The sequence below is a fragment of the Bombina bombina genome, chromosome 5 (assembly GCF_027579735.1).
Source record: "Bombina bombina isolate aBomBom1 chromosome 5, aBomBom1.pri, whole genome shotgun sequence".
Lineage (NCBI taxonomy): Eukaryota > Metazoa > Chordata > Amphibia > Anura > Bombinatoridae > Bombina > Bombina bombina.
This window is the reverse complement of record NC_069503.1, coordinates 329,906,430-329,928,241: the sequence shown is the minus strand read 5'-3', so window position 1 is coordinate 329,928,241 and position 21,812 is coordinate 329,906,430. Positions and strand designations below refer to the sequence as shown.

At 39.5% G+C, this 21,812-nt stretch overlaps 1 protein-coding gene across 1 annotated transcript in view; it reads right to left on the bottom strand.

Annotated features, from left to right (window-relative positions):
* Nucleotides 1-21,812, bottom strand: part of AHR (aryl hydrocarbon receptor) — a 370,224-nt gene that overhangs the window by 144,417 nt on the left and 203,995 nt on the right. Inside the window, exon 4 of the mRNA XM_053714124.1 lies at nucleotides 11,759-11,848. Coding sequence (XP_053570099.1) covers nucleotides 11,759-11,848 — 90 coding nt within the window. The remainder of the gene's footprint in view (nucleotides 1-11,758; nucleotides 11,849-21,812) is intronic.

Below are 21,812 nucleotides of genomic sequence, written 5' to 3'. Positions count from 1 at the left end.
GACCAAAGGAAGGAACCACCCCTAGCTAAAGTCCAACGCTCCAAGGAGCAAGGCTAGAAGTCGTATGAAGATACTTCTCAGAGCCTCAGGACAACCAAGGGATACCTCAAGGTCAAAAATCCTATTAGCAGGACTAGTCTCCCTATCACCTATGCACAAGCAGAGGACACAAGGAAGAGAAAGGCACTAAGCCTACCCAGCTCCGGAAAACCCAGAGCTAAACCAAGTCCCCGCAGGGAACAACCATCACCGGAAACACAGATCCCTAAAAGCAGATCCAACTCACCAGGAGACAATGGAAGAAGACCCAAATTGTCTCTTATAACTCAGACAGACAGTACACGTCAAAGAGTAAGAGCTGTATCTAGATACACTATAAACAGCTTCTGTGTACACCTGCAAGGTGTCAAGAGCTGCAACTGGTTTCAAACTGCAAACCTTCCGCATGCTAGACAGCTATCCTGTACAAGCTGTTGGATCAAGCCCAAAAGAAAAATCCAGAGGCCTAAAAATGAAGGCCAAACCGCTCAACTGCGGTAAGTGGCGTTAAGCCCTCCAACCCTCCACCACATGGGGGAGAAAACTCTAAGTTGTGATGAAATCAGATGTCAGAGTGACGCAGCGGAAAACTCCCCTGCCCAGTCATCTATGACTGAAGGCTATAAGGACTGAAACAATCCTTCCCACCTCACGGACCCACAGGTCCTCTCGAATGCTTAGTTGAACATGAAAAGCAATGATAACCTGAGCACTCTGTGCTTCTACCGAACCAGCCGAGAAGAACAGCGCCACATGTCTGAACAGCCGCAAAACCGAACGAACCCGACATGACCAGTCTGCACCCAGGGTCCTAACTGGCAAGCTGCATAAATTCTCCCTCATAGGGGAAAAAACAGAAACCAGACATTTTTAACATAGGACTAACATGTCCAAAACAACTTCGGAAGAAGTAATAAAGAGTATAAATCCCAGAAGGTGCCCGAAGGAAACAAAAACAAATAAAAGACATCCCATAGGATCTAAATAAAATATAAGACAACCCGGAGGTTAACGCCCAAAAAGACACAGGCCTACCCGCAGGACCAGCCAAATGGAGCCCTATCTTTCAAAAACTGGGAAAGATCTCAAACAAATGACAATCAGGAGTATACTTCATCCCCACATGTCTAATGAGGTGCACCATTCGAATTAGCATACTGAAAATCCCTGTATCTGGTAACGATAGGGTCATTCAATAACTGAAAAACATGTCTGAGCAAAACGCGAAGGCGCACAATCCTGTAACGAGAGGCACAACACTCAAGGCCAGTAACACCCGTGGGGAACTGTAGAGGCCCTCCCCAAGGCGAAAGGCCTGGGACAATAGGGCACGAGCACATTCTCAAAGAAACGTCTGGACTCTGCAGACGAACAATCGCTAACATTATGTGGAAGCGAAAACATGCTGCAACCTCTGGGGGGAATACGCCACCCTGCATGGAGTAATCAGAAACTGGGTTACCCGCATGTGTAGAAGTAGGAATTGGTAGGGAACTCGCCTCTCGGAGTATAGGACCCCCAGAGGCGGATTGCTTAGCAGTCCCTTGATTCCCCGAGCCCGAGGAACCAGGCGCTCTGAAATGGCATACGGAACAAAACTGGCTGACATGTGTCAACGAAGCCAATCCAGATTCGTCACCGGACACAGAATCTGAAATCAAAATAGTCTCAGCATCAGTCCTCCATAACTGGATTGAAGATATATAAATATGGACCAACAGGTAAGATAGGAGCTTACCTGTTGGTTCTCATGGAAGCCTGCTCCTAATAAAACTTTTTTGTATTCACCTACAAGACTCAGCGCTCCTTTTTCCTCATTCTACATATGGACTAAAGTAGTAAAGAAAAAAAATGGCACCCGACACCCCCAATGGCTGGGGCACTCACCACCTCCTATGACCAGACACCTGCGGACTAGAAAATTTCCTTCGCCACACGGTCAGGAATGTGGAAATGGAAAACGTAACGTAAACATGCCCGAACACAAGGTGAAACGTACAGTACAAAAAAGCGCGCAAAACCAAAAGGCTGCGTCACTTCCAAAGGCCTCAATGTTCCAAACCACGAGCCCATAAACATCACACATAAGCAGGTTGAATCACATAGCAAACATGATTAAACCCACCTGTTCAATAAACCCCCTCAGGAGATATTAACCCTTGATTCCAAGATACTACAAGAGACTCACTGAGACCCTTATGATAAGTTAGACCCGTAAGGTGGTAGCCTCTCGGGAAAACATTCACATTACAGTACATTGATGAATAAAGTAAAATGAAACAATCTTACCGGAATCTACGCCGTGGAACAGGAACACGGCCTTTCAAGTGTGACGGATAGTAGCATCGCCTCCGACCATGGACTTGAGAAAAGAAAGAAGGCAGCGGAGCGAAGTTCGACAACGCCGATTGCTTGAGGAGCTGTTAATCTGAGTTGGGATGGTTTTTACAGAAATACTCTCCCTGCATCTCCGGACTGCATGACAGGACTACTTAAAACTCCTGCCCCATGCTGAAGAGTACTACCCTCCATAAGAGACGAAAAACTAAAATTAAAAATTCTGACACTTCTCTGCCAAACTCCTGGGACGAAAGGCAAAGAATGACTGGGGGATGAGGGGAGTGGGAGGAGTATTTAAGCCTTTGGCTGGGGTGTCTATGCTTCCTCCTGGTGGCCAGGTTCTTATTTCCCGAAAGTAATGCATGCAGCTGTTGACTCTTTCCATTTAAAAAGAAAACAAAACACAAAAACAACAAAAAAAAATAAATCAAAATAATTGCAGCACGTCACCTTAGAAACAATTCTAAATAATGTAATCTATTTTTACACTCACCCAGTTTTGTCATTTATTTTTTATTAGTTCAGAACTAAAGATCTATGAGCCCTGACATCAACAATGCAACACAGGGAGGTTGGCGATTAAAGGAACATTAAACTGCTGGGCTCACCTACAATGGTATAGTTACTAATCACCGTGCAATGTATTTTCCTTCTGTGCCTGCATGTCTCTTTAAAGCAGTTCTATTACTTTAACCCTTTGTAAGTGCCGAGTGACACTCCACATCTCCGAGCTGGCCGCAACCATCTTGGAGGGCCATTATAGTCAAACAATTACAACAATTCTAATTTGTTAGAGCATGTAAAGGGGTTAAAAATGCACAGCAGAAGTATCTGTCAGGAAGCACAGAGCACTTTTGGTCCCGTGCTGAAACTGGCACTAATTAAAGGGATATGAAGCCCAAATATTTTCTTTCATGACTCAAATAGAGCATGTATTTTAAGCACCTTTCTAATTTACTCCTATTATCAATTTTTCTTGGTTCTTTTGGTATCTTTATTTGAAAAGCAGGATTGCTTAGGAGACAGACTATTTTTGGTTGAGCACCTGGTAGCACTTGCTGATTGGTGGCTAAATGGAGCCACCAATCAAAAAGTGCTACCCAGGTACTGATTTAAAAATGGGCCGGCTCCTACGCTTACATTCCTGCTTTTCAAATAAAGATACCAAGAGTACCAAGAAAACATAATTTATGTAAGAACTTACCTGATAAATTCATTTCTTTCATATTAGCAAGAGTCCATGAGCTAGTGACGTATGGGATATACATTCCTACCAGGAGGGGCAAAGTTTCCCAAACCTCAAAATGCCTATAAATACACCGCTCACCACACCCACAAATCAGTTTAACGAATAGCCAAGAAGTGGGGTGATAAGAAAAAAGTGCCAAAGCATAAAAAAAAGGAATTGGAATAATTGTGCTTTATACAAAAAAATCATAACCACCACAACAAGGGTGGGCCTCATGGACTCTTGCTAATATGAAAGAAATGAATTTATCAGGTAAGTTCTTACATAAATTATGTTTTCTTTCATGTAATTAGCAAGAGTCCATGAGCTAGTGACGTATGGGATAATCAATCCACAATATGTGGAACTTCCACGCAAGAGTCACTAGAGAGGGAGGGATAAAATAAAGACAGCCAATTCCGCTGAAAAATAATCCACACCCCAAAATAAAGTTTTAATCTTATAATGAAAAAAAAAGAAAATTATAAGCAGAAGAATCAAACTGAAACAGCTGCCTGAAGTACTTTTCTACCAAAAACTGCTTCAGAAGAAGAAAACACATCAAAATGGTAGAATTTAATAAAAGTATGCAAAGAAGACCAAGTTGCTGCTTTGCAAATCTGATCAACCGAAGCTTCATTCCTAAACGCCCAGGAAGTAGAAACTGACCTAGTAGAATGAGCTGTAATCCTTGGAGGCGGAGTTTTAACCAACTCGACATAAGCATGATGAATCAAAGATTTTAACCAAGATGCCAAAGAAATGGCAGAGGCCTTCTGACCTTTCCTGGAACCGGAAAAGGTAACAAATAGACTAGAAGTCTTTCGGAAATCTTTAGTAGCTTCAACATAATATTTCAAAGCTCTAACTACATCCAAAGAATGCAACGATCTTTCCTTAGAATTCTTAGGATTAGGACACAATGAAGGAACCACAATTTCTCTACTAATGTTGTTAGAGTTCACAACTTTAGGTAAAAATTTAAATGAAAAATCAGAAAAGGAGATTCACAAGAAAGAGCAGATAACTCTGAAACTCTTCTAGCAGAAGAGATGGCCAAAAGGAACAGAACTTTCCAAGAAAGTAATTTAATGTCCAGAGAATGCATAGGTTCAAACGGAGGAGCTTGTAAAGCCCCCAGAACCAAATTCAAACTCCAAGGAGGAGAGATTGACTTAATGACAGGTTTTATACGAACCAAAGCCTGTACAAAACAATGAATATCAGGAAGATTAGCAATCTTTCTGTGAAACAACACAGAAAGAGCAGAAATTTGTCCTTTCAAAGAACATGCAGACAAACCTTTATCCAGACCATCCTGAAGAAATTGTAAAATTCTAGGAATTCTAAAAGAATGCCAGGAAAAATGATGAGAAGAGCACCAAGAAATGTAAGTCTTCCAGACTCGATAATATATCTTCCTAGACACAGATTTACGAGCCTGTAACATAGTATTAATTACGGAGTCAGAGAAACCTCTATGACTGAGAATCAAGCGTTCAATCTCCATACCTTCAAATTTAATGATTTGAGATCCTGATGGAAAAAAGGACCTTGAGATAGAAGGTCTGGTCTTAACGGAAGAGTCCAAGGTTGGCAAGTAGCCATGCCGAACAAGATCCGCATACCAAAACCTGTGAGGCCATGCTGGAGCCACCAGCAGAACAAACGAACGCTCTTTTAGAATCTTGCACTCTTGGAAGAAGAACCAGAGGCGGAAAGATATAGGCAGGATGATACTTCCAAGGAAGAGACAATGCATCCACTGCCTCCGCCTGAGGATCCCTGGATCTGGACATATACCTGGGAAGTTTCTTGTTTAGATGAGAAGCCATCAGATCTATTTCTGGAAGACCCCAGATTTGAACAATCTGAAGAAACACCTCTGGGTGAAGAGACCATTCGCCCGGATGTAACGTCTGGCGACTGAGATAATCCGCTTCCTAATTGTCTACACCTGTGATGTGAACCGCAGAAATTAGACAGGAGCTGGATTCTGCCCAAGCAAGTATCCGAGATACTTCTTTCATAGCCAGAGGACTGTGAGTCCCCCCTTGATGATTGGCATATGCCACGGTTGTGTCATTGTCCGTCTGAAAACAAATGAACGATTCTCTCTTCAGAAGAGGCCACGACTGAAGAGCTCTCTATGACTGAGAATCAAGCGTTCAATCTCCATACCTTCAAATTTAATGATTTGAGATCCTGATGGAAAAAAGGACCTTGAGATAGAAGGTCTGGTCTTAACGGAAGAGTCCAAGGTTGGCAAGTAGCCATCCGAACAAGATCCGCATACCAAAACCTGTGAGGCCATGCTGGAGCCACCAGCAGAACAAACGAACGCTCTTTTAGAATCTTGCACTCTTGGAAGAAGAACTAGAGGCGGAAAGATATAGGCAGGATGATACTTCCAAGGAAGAGACAATGCATCCACTGCCTCCGCCTGAGGATCCCTGGATCTGGACATATACCTGGGAAGTTTCTTGTTTAGATGAGAAGCCATCAGATCTATTTCTGGAAGACCCCAGATTTGAACAATCTGAAGAAACACCTCTGGGTGAAGAGACCATTCGCCCGGATGTAACGTCTGGCGACTGAGATAATCCGCTTCCTAATTGTCTACACCTGTAATGTGAACTGCAGAAATTAGACAGGAGCTGGATTCCGCCCAAGCAAGTATCCGAGATACTTCTTTCATAGCCAGAGGACTGTGAGTCCCCCCTTGATGATTGGCATATGCCACGGTTGTGTCATTGTCCGTCTGAAAACAAATGAACGATTCTCTCTTCAGAAGAGGCCACGACTGAAGAGCTCTGAAAATCGCAACGAGTTCCAAAATGTTGATGGGTAATCTCGCCTCCTGAGATTCCCAAACCCCCTGCGCTGTCAGAGACCCCCATACAGCTCTCCAACCTGTCAGACTCGCATCTGTTGAGATCACAGTCCAGGTTGGAAGAACAAAAGAAGCCCCTTGAACTAAATGATGGTGATCTGTCCACCACATCAGAGAGTGTCGTACAATCGGATTTAAAGATATTAACTGTGAGATCTTTGTATAATCCCTGCACCACTGGTTCAGCATACAAAGCTGAAGAGGTTGCATGTGAATATGAGGAAAGGGGATCGCATCCGATGCAGCAGTCATAAGACCTAGAATTTCCATGCATAAGGCTACCGAAGGGGAATGATTGAGACTGAAGGTTTCGACAAGCTGAAACCAATTTCAGACGTCTCTTGTCCGTCAGAGACAAAGTCATGGACACTGAATCTATTTGGAAACCTAAAAAGGTTACCCTTGTCTGAGGAATCAATGAACTCTTTGGTAAATTGATCCTCCAACCATGTTCTTGAAGAAATGACACAAGTCGATTCGTATGAAATTCTGCTAAATGTGAAGACTGAGCAAGTACCAAGATATCGTCCAAATAAGGAAATACCACAATACCCTGTTCTCTGATTACAGATAGCAGGGCACCGAGAACCTTTGAAAAAATCCTTGGAGCTGTTGCTAGGCCGAACGGCAGAGCCACAAATTGGTAATGCTTGTCTAGAAAAGAGAATCTCAGAAACTGATAGTGATCTGGATGAATCGGAATATGCAGATATGCATCCTGTAAATCTATTGTGGACATATAATGCCCTTGCTGAACAAAAGGCAGAATAGTCCTTATAGTTACCATTTTGAATGTTGGTATCCTTACATAACGATTCAATATTTTTAAATCCAGAACTGGTCTGAAGGAATTCTCCTTCTTTGGTACAATGAATAGATTGGAGTAAAACCCCAGACCCTGTTCCAGAACTGGAACTGGCACAATTACTCCAGCCAACTCTAGATCTGAAACACATTTCAGAAATGCTTGAGCCTTCACTGGATTTATTGGAATGCGAGAAAGAAAAAATCTTCTTGCAGGAGGCCTTACCTTGAAACCTATTCTGTACCCTTGAGAAACAATGTTCTGAATCCAAAGACTGTGAATCGAATTGATCCAAATTTCTTTGAAAAATCGTAATCTGCCCCCTACCAGCTGTGCTGGAATGAGGGCCGCATCTTCATGTGGATTTGGGAGCTGGCTTTTGCTTTCTAAAAGGCTTGGATTTATTCCAGACTGGAGATGGTTTCCAAACAGAAACTGTTCCTTTAGGGGAAGGATCAGGCTTCTGTTCCTTATTCTGACGAAAGGAACGAAAACGATTAGCAGCCCTATATTTACCTTTAGATTTTTTATCCTGAGGTAAAAAAGTTCCTTTCCCCCCAGTAACAGTTGAAATAATAGAATCCAACTGGGAACCAAACAATTTATTACCTGGGAAAGAAAGGGAAAGCAAAGTTGACTTAGAAGACATATCTGCATTACAAGTTTTAAGCCATAAAACTCTTCTAGCTAAAATAGCTAAAGACATATACCTGACATCAACTCTAATGATATCAAAGATGGCATCACAAATAAAGTTATTAGCATGTTGAAGAAGTTTAACAATGCTATGAGTATTATGATCTGACACTTGTTGTGCCAAAGCCTCCAACCAAAAAGTGGAAGCTGCCGCAACATCAGCCAAAGAAATAGCAGGCCTAAGAAGATTACCTGAACATAAATAAGCTTTCCTTAGAAAGGAATCAATTTTCCTATCTAAAGGATCCTTAAAGGAAGTACTATCTGCCGTAGGAATAGTAGTACGTTTAGCGAGAGTAGAGATAGCCCCATCAACTTTAGGGATTTTGTCCCAAAACTCTAATCTGTCAGATGGCACAGGATACAATTTCTTAAACCTTTTAGAAGGAGTAAATGAATTACCTAGATTATTCCATTCCCTAGAAATTACTTCAGAAATAGCATCAGGGACAGGAAAAACTTCCGGAATAACTGTAGGAGGTTTAAAAACCGAATTTAAACGCTTAGTAGATTTAGTATCAAGAGGACTAGATTCCTCCATTTCTAATGCGATTTAAACTTCTTTAAGTAAAGAACGAATAAATTCCATTTTAAATAAATATGAAGATTTATCAGTGTCAATATCTGAGACAGAATCCTCTGAACCAGAAAAATCATCATCAGAAACAGACAAATCAGAATGATGATGTTCATTTAAAAATTCATCTGAAAAATGTGAAGTTTTAAAAGACCTTTCACGTTTACTGGAAGGAGGAATAACAGACATAGCCTTCCTAATAGATTTAGAAACAAAATCTCTTATATTAACAGGAACAGGTAATGGTATATTACTAATGGAAATACTATCTGCATTAGCAAGCTTATCATGACATTCATCACAAACTACAGCCGGAGGGACAGATACCACAAGTTTACAGCAGATACACTTAACTTTGGTGGAACCAGCATCAGGCAGCGTTTTTCCAGAAGTAGCTTCTGATCCAGGGTCAATCTGAGACATCTTGCAATATGTAAGAGAAAAAACAACATATAAAGCAAAATCTATCAAATTCCATAAAAGGCAGTTTCAGGAATGGGAAAAAATGCCAACGAACAAGCCTCTAGCAACCAGAAGCAAATGAAAAATGAGACTTAAATAATGTGAGAAAAAAGGTGGAGACAAAAATGCCGCCCACATTTTTTAGCGCCAAAAAAGCCGCCCACATTATTGGCGCCCAAATGCTTTTGGCGCCAAGAATGACGCCACATCCGGTGACGCCGAAATTTTTGGCGCAAAAAGTAAAAAAAATTACGCAAACACGAACAACTTCCGGCGACAAGTATGACGCCGGAAATGACAAGAAATTTTTTGCACCGAAAAAGTCAGCGCCAAGAATGACGCAATAAAATGAAGCATTTTCAGCCCCCGCGAGCCTAACAGCCCACAGGGGAAAAAGTCAATTTTTAAGGTAAGAAAAAATGTTTTAATTCATATGGATTATCCCAAATAATGAAACTGACTGTCTGAAATAAGGAATATTGATCATCCTGAATCAAGGCAAATAAATGTTTAAACACATATATTTAGAACTTTATATAAAAGTGCCCAACCATAGCTTAAAGTGTCACAAAAAATAAGGCTTACTTACCCCAGGACACTCATCTACATGTAGTAGAAAGCCAAACCAGTACTGAAACGAGAATCAGTAGAGGTAATGGTATATAAGAGTATATCGTCGATCTGAAAAGGGAGGTAAGAGATGAATCTCTACGACCGATAACAGAGAACCTATGAAATAGATCCCGTAGAAGGAGACCATTGAATTCAAATAGGCAACCCAGTGGCAGAATTTTTTTTCACTTTCTGCGATTAGATTTTTTTTAGTGAAAATTTTTCTGCAGGCCATTTTTAAATAAAATTCAATTTTAAATTAGGCAGTTACACTAAAGCACCAGTTCAATTGCAATGTGTTGGTTAACTAAAGAATAAACCATTTTTAACGTTTTATAATATAGTGCAGTAGTTGAAAATTGCATTGCAAATTAGCTGCAGACAAACTAAATTATAAAATGTCTCGAATAAATTTGTTTCCTTTTCTCTTGGTCTAACATAGAAATGAAAGCTGCAAAGTTAAAGCACTAAGTCTAACAGTTCCTGCATGGGTTCTGTTCTTTCTGCAGAGATGCTGCATTTTCTGCGATGACATCTCAGATCACTGTATGTTCTGCCTTGGGGATAGGCAATACTCTCTTCACATCCCTCTGACATTCACTGCACACTGAGAAGAAAACCGGGCTCCAGCCTGCTGCGAAGCGCATATCAACGTAGAATCTAGCACAAACTTACTTCACCACCTCCATGGGAGGCAAAGTTTGTAAAACTGATTTGTGGGTGTAGTGAGGGGTGTATTTGTAGGCATTTTGAGGTTTGGGAAACTTTGCCCCTCCTGGTAGGAATGTATATCCCATACGTCACTAGCTCATGGACTCTTGCTAATTACATGAAAGAAAAATTGATATTAGGAGTAAATTAGGAGTAAATTAGAAAGTTGCTTAAAATGACATGCTCTATCTGAATAATTAAAGAAAAAAAATGGGTTTCATATCCCTTTAAGCCATTTTAATGGGGGGGGAGGGGGAGTTAAACATAGAGGTCCAGGGTCACTAATCTAAAAATTAAATGCATTTAGTTTTTCAACTATAAAGGCCCTTTAGGTATTTTTTCCCCTGTGACAGAAATGGTGCACATTCACATATTAGTAACATTATACAGTAACTTCAGCTTAGTGTGCACAATACAAAGCAGTAGGTGTACATTTTTTCCAGCGACTTTGTTTCTCTATATTATTCTTGAGGGTTTTTTTAAATATATCATGTCAATTTTAAACTGTAAAAATGCAGGAATCGAAAGCTTACCCTCTCTATTCACAAGCTGAAGTGCAAGATACAGCTGTCAAAAAGCTGACTAACTTCACTGATCTGTGAATGTGCACCGCTTCTGTCACATGATGCAAGAATACAATATGGCGCTGCGGAATCTGTTGGCGCTCTACAAATAACCGATAATAATAATATGGTGTCACCCAGTATTAAGAGTCAGAGCATCACCAACTGACATCTGTAGTGGCTTAAAATAAAAGCACAGAGAACTGCAGCTACAAGAGGAAAACATTATTATGGTGAGTAGTAAACATTCTGTGAAATACTGTGCAGCACTTTAATATCCCTTTAAAACACTGGTGGGATAACACTTCAATATGCGGGGTCTTATCCTATATTTCTATAGAGAGGCCCCCATAATAGACCCAATACCATGATATATTTGTTATAGTTATGACAATAACCTGGCAGCTAATTGGATACAGGACCAATCATTTCAAAGAGCAGGATTTAAATAAGGGGTCTTACATTTCCTAAGCATCATGGAGGGCAACAGAGGATGGCCATCCTCCCTAATTTCGTTCTGTATGCCTATGATTCTGCAAGTGACAGCGATTACATATTGCAAGAAACATTTGGCAGAGGTGAAAAACAAGGAGAAAAGAATGCATCCAAGGATTATCAACCAGAAAAAACAAAAACAAACCCTGTATATTTTATATGACATTAATGTCACAGAACATTACAACAATTAAGCTCTGCATTACAGAACAAATGCTTTAGAATCATTTAATACTGTCATGTTAATTTAAAAACACGTCTATAACACCCATCTAGAAAAGCCTGTATGATAGCACAACTATTTCAAAATAATAATAAAAAATATATATACACATACTTGTTGAAATCCCAGGTAATCCTGAATGGTGGAAGAAGCAAAGAAAACAAGTCCATCAGAAGCAATGACCAGTACAAACCCATTAAGCGCCTACAAAAACAATAAAAGTGATAACATTAGTAACATTACAAATACGAAACTGTACATCAGTCAAGGTTTCTATAGATTTAAAAACATACAAACCAGTAGGCTTTTTTTAAAAGCAATGTGCATTTATTTGATAGTTACAGTCATGAGATCCCAGTTTGAAAGAATGGAGATGAACCTTTCTAGAGATGAACTTAAACAGGTGGACATTTGATGTAAAGCCAATCAGGGCTCCCAGTCTAACGTATAAACCTGTTTAGTGGATTACGTTATAACAAGGTTGGGGTTTTTTTTGGGGCCATAATCTTCTAAAAATATTCACTCAAGTAATTTAAAGGGACATGCAATGTTCTTATTAAAGTTACATAATTCTGCACTATGTGCAGAACTATGTAACATTACCCTAGTGGTACCAGTAAGAAAATAAAGCAAATTAAAGATTTAACCCCCAAAAAAACATACTTACCTTTCTCAGCGCCCGCTTCTGCTCCACTGTTTTTTTTTGTTTGTTTGTTTGTTTTTTTAAAGTGTGGGATCACTGTCTAATCACAGTGTCCCCAATCGTGCTACTGAACTAAATGTAGCGGGCTTCCATGCTAGGTAAATGCTACATTTAGTGTAACATTTTTTTATTAACCATAGAAGTAATTTGTATGCACAATATTCACTGCATTAAGGTGCATACAAATGTGTATGCACCTTAATTCACTGCATTGCAATTGATTTGTACACAAAATAAACGTTTAGATAACATTTAAAACTAATTTGTTAACAAAATTTACAGTATTTTGCAGTCCAGTGACATATCCCTTGAAAAAATTAAGTGTTTTATATCATATCTTTGCAGTGACCTATCAATGACATAACTTGGGTTATGGAATGCACTCTCTGTGGGACAATAGGAAAAAAATAAATTATATTTTAATTTCAAAATAAGTAGGCAAAGCAAAATGTTTCAAAGTGCATAATTAAACTGTTTAGTCCGCATTTAGTCCAGAATTAAACAAGTTGAAGTGCATTATCATTTTCATTTCAAAGGTTTTTCTTTCCATGGTGTTTTTGAAGTTGCCTCTGAGAATTATCATATAGATGATATATTTTTTTATTTTTTTTTATGGACAGAAGGAGAAAAAAAAAACTTTCATAAATCATTTAATCTATTTCATGCATCAATCAAGCTTAAAATTTCTACTTTTCTAGAGACAGTGTCAGCTTCCTGGATACAATAATATCCATCACAAATGGCAAATTGCACTCATCTGTATACAGGAAACTAACAGATAGATGCAGCTACCTCTACAGCTACAGCTCCCACCCCAATCACATTAAAAAATCCATAATCTACAGTCAGGATACAAGATACCACAGAATTTGTTCAGATACCAAGGACCGTGACAAACACCTCATCACACTGTCCCAATCATTCAGAGAAAAAGGTTACAAAACAAGGATTATAAATAAAAAAATTAACTCTGCCCTCAATACTCCACGTGAACACTTACTACAATACAGGGAGAAGAAAAACATATCACGTATCCCACTAGTAGTCAAATACAACCCTGCTGTGGAAGGGATACGAAAAATCATAAAAAAGACTTACAGACACTACTCTTAGAGGATCCCACACTCAAAAAATCTTTCCAAAACCCCCAATCCTGGCAGACATCCACCTAACAAAGCAGAAACTGGTCCATAGGAAGCTACCCCTTGAGAAAAAGAACACTCAGAATGGAACCAAGTGCTGCTATAAAGCTCTCTGCAAGAGAAGGGTCTGTCAATCACCCTGAGCGAGTTTGGGGTGATTATGCCCCGCCGCCACCTCAGAGGTGACCTCAGAGGTGACAAACAGTGTAGGAAGCAGCAAGGGCTCCGTGTGTAAGAAGCTTACCCTGCTTAGTACATGGAGCCCTAAAATTGACAAAGGGTAATAATTATTGTTGTTTTTTTAAATTAATTTAAAATAGGCTGTATTTTATGTTTTGTTTATAATTGCCAAATTGTAGTGTTATTCATTTCTTTAACAGTGAAATGCTGCACACTGTTGATTGCTAGTTGTTTTATATGGTTATATAATGAGCATACCATTTTTAACACACTTTAATTTTACTTCTATCATTTAACATTCTTTGTTCTTTTGGTATCCTTTGTTGAAGAGTAAACCTACATAGGTTTAGGAGCAGCAATGCGCAAATGAAATGAGGCAAACGTGTAGCCACCAATAAACATCTTGCTCTCAATAGTGCATAACAGTCTAGTCAAAACTGATTCCTATAGGGCATGCAATTTTAAAAAACTTTCCAATTTACTTTTATCATCAAATTTCCATTGTTCTCTTGATATTCTTTGTTGAAATCTAAAACCTAGGTAGGCTCATATGCTAATGTCTAGGCCCTTGAAGGCTGCCTCTTATCTCAGTGCATTTTAAAGGTTTTACACAGCTAGATGGTGTTAGTTCATGTGTGCCATATAGATTACATTGTGCTCACTCCCTAGGAGTTATTTATGAGTCAGCACTGATTGGCTAAAATGCTTGTCTGTCAAAAGAACTGAGGTAAGGGGGCAGTTTGCAGAAGCTTAGATAAAAGGTAATTACAGAGGTAAAAAGCATATCAATATAACTGTGTAAGTTATGCAAAACTGGGGAATGAGTAATAAAGGGATTATCTATCTTTTAAACAATAAACATTTTCACGTAAACTGTCCCTCTAGGTATGTTTTTTAATTTACAAAGAGAAGAGAACATTTGACAATAAAGTGAATTGAAAAATTGTTTAAAATTGCATGCTGTATCTGAATCGTAGAAGTTTAATTTTGATTCACTGTCCCTAAATGTTTAAGTCAGGCTTTGTATAATGCAGAGAGACAGTAATAAAACAATTTCATGTCATGGCTGTTTAGCTGTGAAACAACTAAAAAAACACAAACATTGTAAATGCTAAAGAGAAGTGGTATAAAGTAGGATTTTAGGACTCAACGGAGACGCATTTTCCCTTTACTTAATGATTAAAAATGTTATAAAGCTAGCAGGAAAGAGAAAAAAAATGAATGTACTAAATAACCTGGCGTAAATTGTAGACGTCTAAATTTAATCCAGCCTGATAAACATAAGGGCAAATATCTACTCAGTTTTAAAATTATACAACATTTTTGGACACGTTCTCCCTTTTTGCAAAACAAGCAGACAAAACGGCTCCATTGTGGGAAGTAGGAAAAAAGGGAATATTTTCTGAACTTAAAACCAACATGGCCTTGCTAATAACAAACAAAACATGTACAATTTGGCAGGATAGCCAATGTTTCAGATTAGCTTCCAGTAATAAAACAAAAGAACAAACTATGTTGAGCAACATCACTTTAAGATAAAAAAAAATCCATACAGTTTAACAAATGGTTTAAAAACTATATTTAGATATTCAACAAATACAAATCTAGATGTCTTGTTAATAAATATAGGAAAATGCTTAAAGGGATATGATTCAGACAGAGCATATCATTTTAAGAAGGTTTCCAGTTTACTTCTATTATTGAATTTGCTTTGTTCATATGATATTATTTGTTGAAGGTAGGTCTCACTAGTGCTTGAATCTAGTGGTCTTGCAAATTGATAACATTGCAGCAAAACTGATGTCATATGCTTATGCCCCTGTTTTTTTTAACAAAAGATACCAAAAGAACAAAGAACATAATAGAATAATAATATAAGTAAATTAGAAAGTTTATTTTTTTAAAAAATTGCATGCTCTATGTGAATCATAAAATATTTATTTTTACAATGTCCCTTTAAGGGGTGCCGCAAAAGACACATTCCTTGTTTGTCATGGGATAAAACTTTACCATATGCTTTCTATCATCTTAAATTCTGTGTGCCTTGGCTCAAGTAAGGGAGTTTTGTTGTAAATAAATATATATATATATATATATATATATATATATATATATATATATATATATAATATATATATAATATATATATATATATATATATATACAGTATCTCACAAAAGTGAGTACACACCTCACATTTTTGTAAATATTTTATTATATCTTTTCATGTGACAACACTGAAGAAATTACACTTTGCTACAATGTAAAGTAGTGAGTGTGCAGACTGTATAACAGTGTAAATTCGCTGTCACCTTACAATAACTCAACATACAGCCATTAATGTCTAAACCGTTGGCAACAAAATTGAATACACCCCTAAGTGGAAATGTCCAAATTGGGGCCAAGTCATGTGACTTGTTAGTGTTACAAGGTCTCAGGTGTGAATGGGAATCAGGTGTGTTAAATTTGGTGTAATCGCTCTCACACTCATACTGGTCACTGGAAGTTCAACATGGCACTTATTGGCAAAGAACTCTCTGAGTATCTGAAAAAAAGAATTGTTGCTCTACATAAAGATGGCCTAGGCTATAAGAAGATTGCCAAGACCCTGAAACTGAGCTGCAGCACGGTGGGCAAGACCATACAGCTGTTTTACAGGACAGGTTACACTCGGGACAGGTTACACTCAGAACAGGCCTCTCCATGATCGACCAAAGAAGTTGAGTGCACATGCTCTGTGTCATAACCAGAGGTTGTCTTTGGGAAATATACGTAAGAGTGCTGCCAGCATTGCTGCAGAGGTTGAAGGGGTGGGGGGGTGGGGGGGGTCAGCCTGTCAGTGCTCAGACCATACGCCGCAAACTGCATCAAATTGGTCTGCATGGCTGTCGTCCCAGAAGAAAGCCTCTTCTAAAGATGATGCACAAGAAAGCCTGCAAACAGTTTGCTGAAGAAAAGCAGAATAAGGACATGAATTACTGGAACCATGTCCTGTGGTCCAATGAGACCAAGATAAACTTATTTGGTTTAGATGGTGTCAAGCGTGTGTGGCAGTAACCAGTTGAGGAGTACAAAGACAAGTGTGTCTTGCCTACAGTCAAGCATGGTGGTGGGAGTGTCATGGTTTGGGCCTGCATGAGTGCTGCCGGCACTGGGGAGCTACAGTTTATTAAGGGAACCATGAATGTCAAAATGTACTGATTCATACTGAAGCAAAGCATGATCCCCTCCCTTCGGAGACTGGGCTGCAGGGCTGTATTCAAACATGATAACGACCGCAAACACACCTCCAAGATGACCACTGCCTTGCTAAAGAAGCTGAGGGGAAAGGTCATGGACTGGCCAAGCATGTCTCCAGACCTAAACCCTATTGAGCATATGTGGGGCATCCTCAAACGGAAGGTGGGGAGCGCAAGGTCTCTAACATCCACCAGCTCTGTGATGTCGTCATGGAGGAATGGAAGAGGACTCCAGTGGCAAACTGTGAAGCTCTGGTGAACTCCATGTCCAAGAGGCAGTGCTGGAAAATAATGGTGGCCACACACAATATTAACACTTTGGGCCCAATTTGGACATTTCCACTTAGGGGTGTACTCACTTTTGTTGCCAATGGTTTAGACATTAATGGCTGTGTGTTGAGTTATTTTGAGGGAACAGCAAATTTACACTGTTATACAGGCTGTACACTCACTACTTTACATTGTAGCAAAGTGTAATTTCTTCAGTGTTGTCACATGAAAATATATAATAAAATATTTCCAAAAATGTGAGGGGTGTACTAACTTTTGTGAGATACTGTGTGTGTATATATATATATATATATATATATATATACCTGTATATATATATATATATATATATATATATATATATATATATATATATATATATATATATATATATATATATATATATATATATATATATATATATATATATATACCTAGATTACAAGCAGAGTGCTAATTTATCACACGGTCCCAATTACCCCCAAAATAAAAAATATATATTTTTTTTATTTAAAAAAAAATAAAAATGCAAAAAGCATTTATAAAGGGTTAAAGTTGGTGGGTGCGAAAAGTTCTTTTACATAGCAGTCTATGGGAACTATGTGTTCCCTGTAAACATATATGTAAATTCTTATATACATATATATTTATGTATATGTATATATTCATAAAAATGTACAATCTGCTGCCCATTGCTGCGCGACTACCCTCTTTGCTGCGACTTACAGCATGAGAACAAGCCTATGGAAGTGCGTTCTTGTGAGCGCAAAGCTTTCATGCAATGCGAAAGGAGGTTTCATTCTCATTGCACCTAACTTGTAATACCAGGTCACATTTGTGTGTGCTGGTATTACTAAGTTGAGCGCAAATATCGCTTTTGCGTAAGCAATATTTTGCTCTCCATCTCTCCATTTATAATCTAGCCCATAATGCTTCTTCTTCAGGTCTTTTCAGAATTGTACAAAAATGATGCTCTATAGAACAGCTCGCAGGCTATGACATCACAAGCAACTTCCCTTATGTGATACTGGCCATGCAAGGCATAGTGGTTTAGAATGAGATAGCATTGCATGTAATGATACAGTCTTTGCATGCATGTGCACCACTCTAACTAGCTACATGCTTTTGGCAAACAAACAAAAAAGCACTGTAAATAGATTTGTCAATATACACATGAATTTATATCACCAGCTGTTTTTTAATTCTATGTATTCTGTACACAATTAACAAGAATAATTTGTGCTAAACCCTTGGGGTTTTAATCTGTATATGCAAAAATTGTGTGTAAAACTGGGGAAAGTAATCAGACCAGATGAATACTCATTGTGAGTTAATACTTTGGTGCCCACATCCATTTACCGATACACTGTAAGGTGACAGTAAGCAGGAAATTGTGGATGACATCACAAGCTGAGCCACTGCTATTCAGTTGCCAATGGCAGGGAAAAGCATTTGTGGATCCAGCTTATAGACTTTCATTATGCCAGCCTCCAGGGCAACAATATTAGAAGTACACTCTTCAGGGACACACAGTTCAGATGCACTGTTCAGTATTGTAGCATTAAGGCTGAACAAAATGAACATCACTGTTTGCTTGAAGTTGACGCAGCATTATGTTGCTTATTCCTGGTACCTGCTACCTTGTGATCCAGAGGCTTCTGAACATCCTGGCTTGCTTTGTCACTGTGGTTGAGTTGATGCTTTAACAGTGTGCTACTTGGTTCATTGTCCAGCAAGGGGAAACAAAATATAAGCAAAAAAACTAAATTTATGCTTACCTGATAAATTTATTTCCAGGCATACAGAGTCCACGAATCATTCCAATTACTAGTGGGATATTAACTCCTGGCTAGCAGAAGGAGGCAAAGAGCACCCCAGCAGAGCGGCTAAGTATCACTTCCCTTATCCATAACCCCCAGTCATTCGACCAAAGGAAAGGGGGAAAAAAAGAGGATAACACAAAGGTATAGAGGTGCCTGAGGTTTTAACAAAAAAAACTGCCACCTGATATAAATAAGGGCAGGTCATGGACTCTCCATGCCTGGAAATAAATACATTTATCAGAAAAGCATACATTTTGTTTTCTTTCCTATGGCATGGAGAGTCCACAAATCATTCTAATTACTAGTGGGAACCAATACCCAAGCTAGAGGACACGGAATGAAAGGGAGGGAGAACAAGACAGGCAAACCTAAACCGAGGGCACCACTGCTTGAAGAACTTTCCTCCCAAAAGAAGCCTCAGCCAAGGCAAAAGTATCAAATTTATAAAATTTGGAAAAAGTATGAATAGAAGACCAAGTGGCCGCCTTGCAAATTTGCTCCACCAAAGCTTCATTCTTGAAAGCCCAGGAAGAAGAAACAGCTCTAGTAGAATGAGCCGTAATTCTCTCAGAAGGCTGTTGTCCAGCTGTCTCATAAGCTAACCGGATGACACTTCTCAACCAGAGAGAAAGAGTGGTAGAAGTGGCCTTCTGACCCCTACGCTTACCAGAGAAAACAATGAACAGGGCAGAAGACTGCCGAAAATCCTTAGTTGCTTGAAGGTAAAATTTAAGAGCACGTACAACATCCAAGTAATGCAAAAGACATTCCTTCTGTGAAGAAGGGTTAGGACAAAAAGAGGGAACAACAATTTCCTGATTAATATTGCAATCTGACACTACCTTATGGAGAAAAACTAGCTTAGTACGGAGGACCGCCTTATGAGCATGAAAAATAAAGTAAGGGGAATCACACTGCAAACCGAAAGTTCAGAAACTCTGAGAGCAGAAGAAATAGCAATAAGAAATAAAACCTTCCAAGATAGTAACTTGATATCAATAGAATGCATCGGCTCAAACGGAGCCTGCTGCAAAACCCTAAGAAGAAGATTAAGGCTCCAAGGAGGAGCAACAGATTTAAACACAGACCTGATTCTGACTAAAGCCTGAACAAAAGACTGAACATCTGGTAGAACTGCCAGATGTTTATGCAAAAGAATAGACAGTGCCAAAAATTTGACCATCCAGAGTACTGACTGACAAACCTTTCTCCAGACCTTCCTGAAGAAAAGACAAAATTCAAGGAACTTTTACCTTTTAATCGCACCAATGAAGGTATTTACACCATACCCTATGGTAGATCTTGCAAGTAACCGGTTTACGAGCCTGAGGCATAGTATCTATGACTTTCACAGAGAAGCCACGTCTAGCCAAAACTAGACGTTCAATCTACAAGCAGTCAGCTTCAGAGAAACCAGATTTGGATGAAGAACAGGACCCTGAAGTAGAAGGTCCTTCCTTAAAGGTAACTTCCAAGGCTGAAGAGATGACATTGTCACCAGATCCGCAAACCATATCCTGTGAGGCCATGCAGAAGCTATTAGAATCACAAAAGCTCTCTCCTGCTTGATGCGAGCAATCACTTGTGGAAGAAGAGCAAACGGAGGAAACAGGTAAGCTAGATTGAAGTCCCAAGGAACTGCCAGAGAGTCTATCAGAACGGCCTGAGGATCTCTTGACCATGAACCGTACCTTGGAAGCTTGGCGTTTTGACAAAACGCCATTAGATCCAACTCCGTAACCCCCCACCTGAGGGTTATCATTGAGAACACCTCCAGATGAAGAGCCCACTCCCCGGGATGAAAAGTCTGTCTGCTCAGAAAATCCGCCTCTCAATTGTCTACTCCTGGAATGTGGATGGCAGATAGAAGACAATCGTGAGTTTCCACCCAATGAAGAATTCGAGTCACCTCCTTCATTGCTAAGGAACTCTGAGTCCCCCCTTGGTGGTCGATGTAAGACACCGAAGTAATGTTGTCCGACTGGAATCTGATAAACCGGACCAAAGCTAGTTGAGGCCAAGTTATCAAGACATTGAAAATTGCTCTGAATTCCAAAATGTTTATTGAAAGAGACGACTCCTCCGGTCCCTGAGCTTTTAAGGAACCCCAAACTGTTCCCCAGCCCATCAGGCTGGCGTCAGTAGTCACGATCACCTAGGATAGCCTCAGGAAGCATGTGCCCTGAGACAGATGGTCCTGTGAAGTCCACCACGAGAGAGAGACTCTTGTTGGGGAGTCGAGATCTATCCTCTGCGAGAGATCTGAGTTGTCCCCGTTTCATTGACTGAGCATGCATAGTTGCAGAGGTCTCAGATGGAACCGAGCAAAAGGAATGATGTCCATGGAAGCTACCATCAGACTGATCACCTCCAGGCATTGAGCCACTGATGGACGAACAGTAGACTGGAGAGAAAGGCATGAAGCTTTGATTTTCTGACATCCGTCTTCATGGACAAATAATCTATAATTGTTCCTAAAAAAACATACCCTTGTATCTGGTACAAGGGAACTCTTTCCCAGATTCACTTTCCACCCATGGGAACATAGAATAGACAACAACATCTCTGTATGAGATCTTGCTAGATGAAAAGATGGCGCTTAAACTAAGATATCGTTGAGATCTATAGTCATGAACTGACCCTCTTGAACTAAAGGAAGAATGAAGCAGATAGTCTCCATCTTGAAGGATGGAACTCTGAGGAATTGATTCAGAAGACACTTTAGGTCCAATATAGAATAGGAAGTGCCCTCCTTTTTGGGCACTATAAATAGATTTGATAAGAATCCTAGCCCCTGTTCCTCTAGAGGAA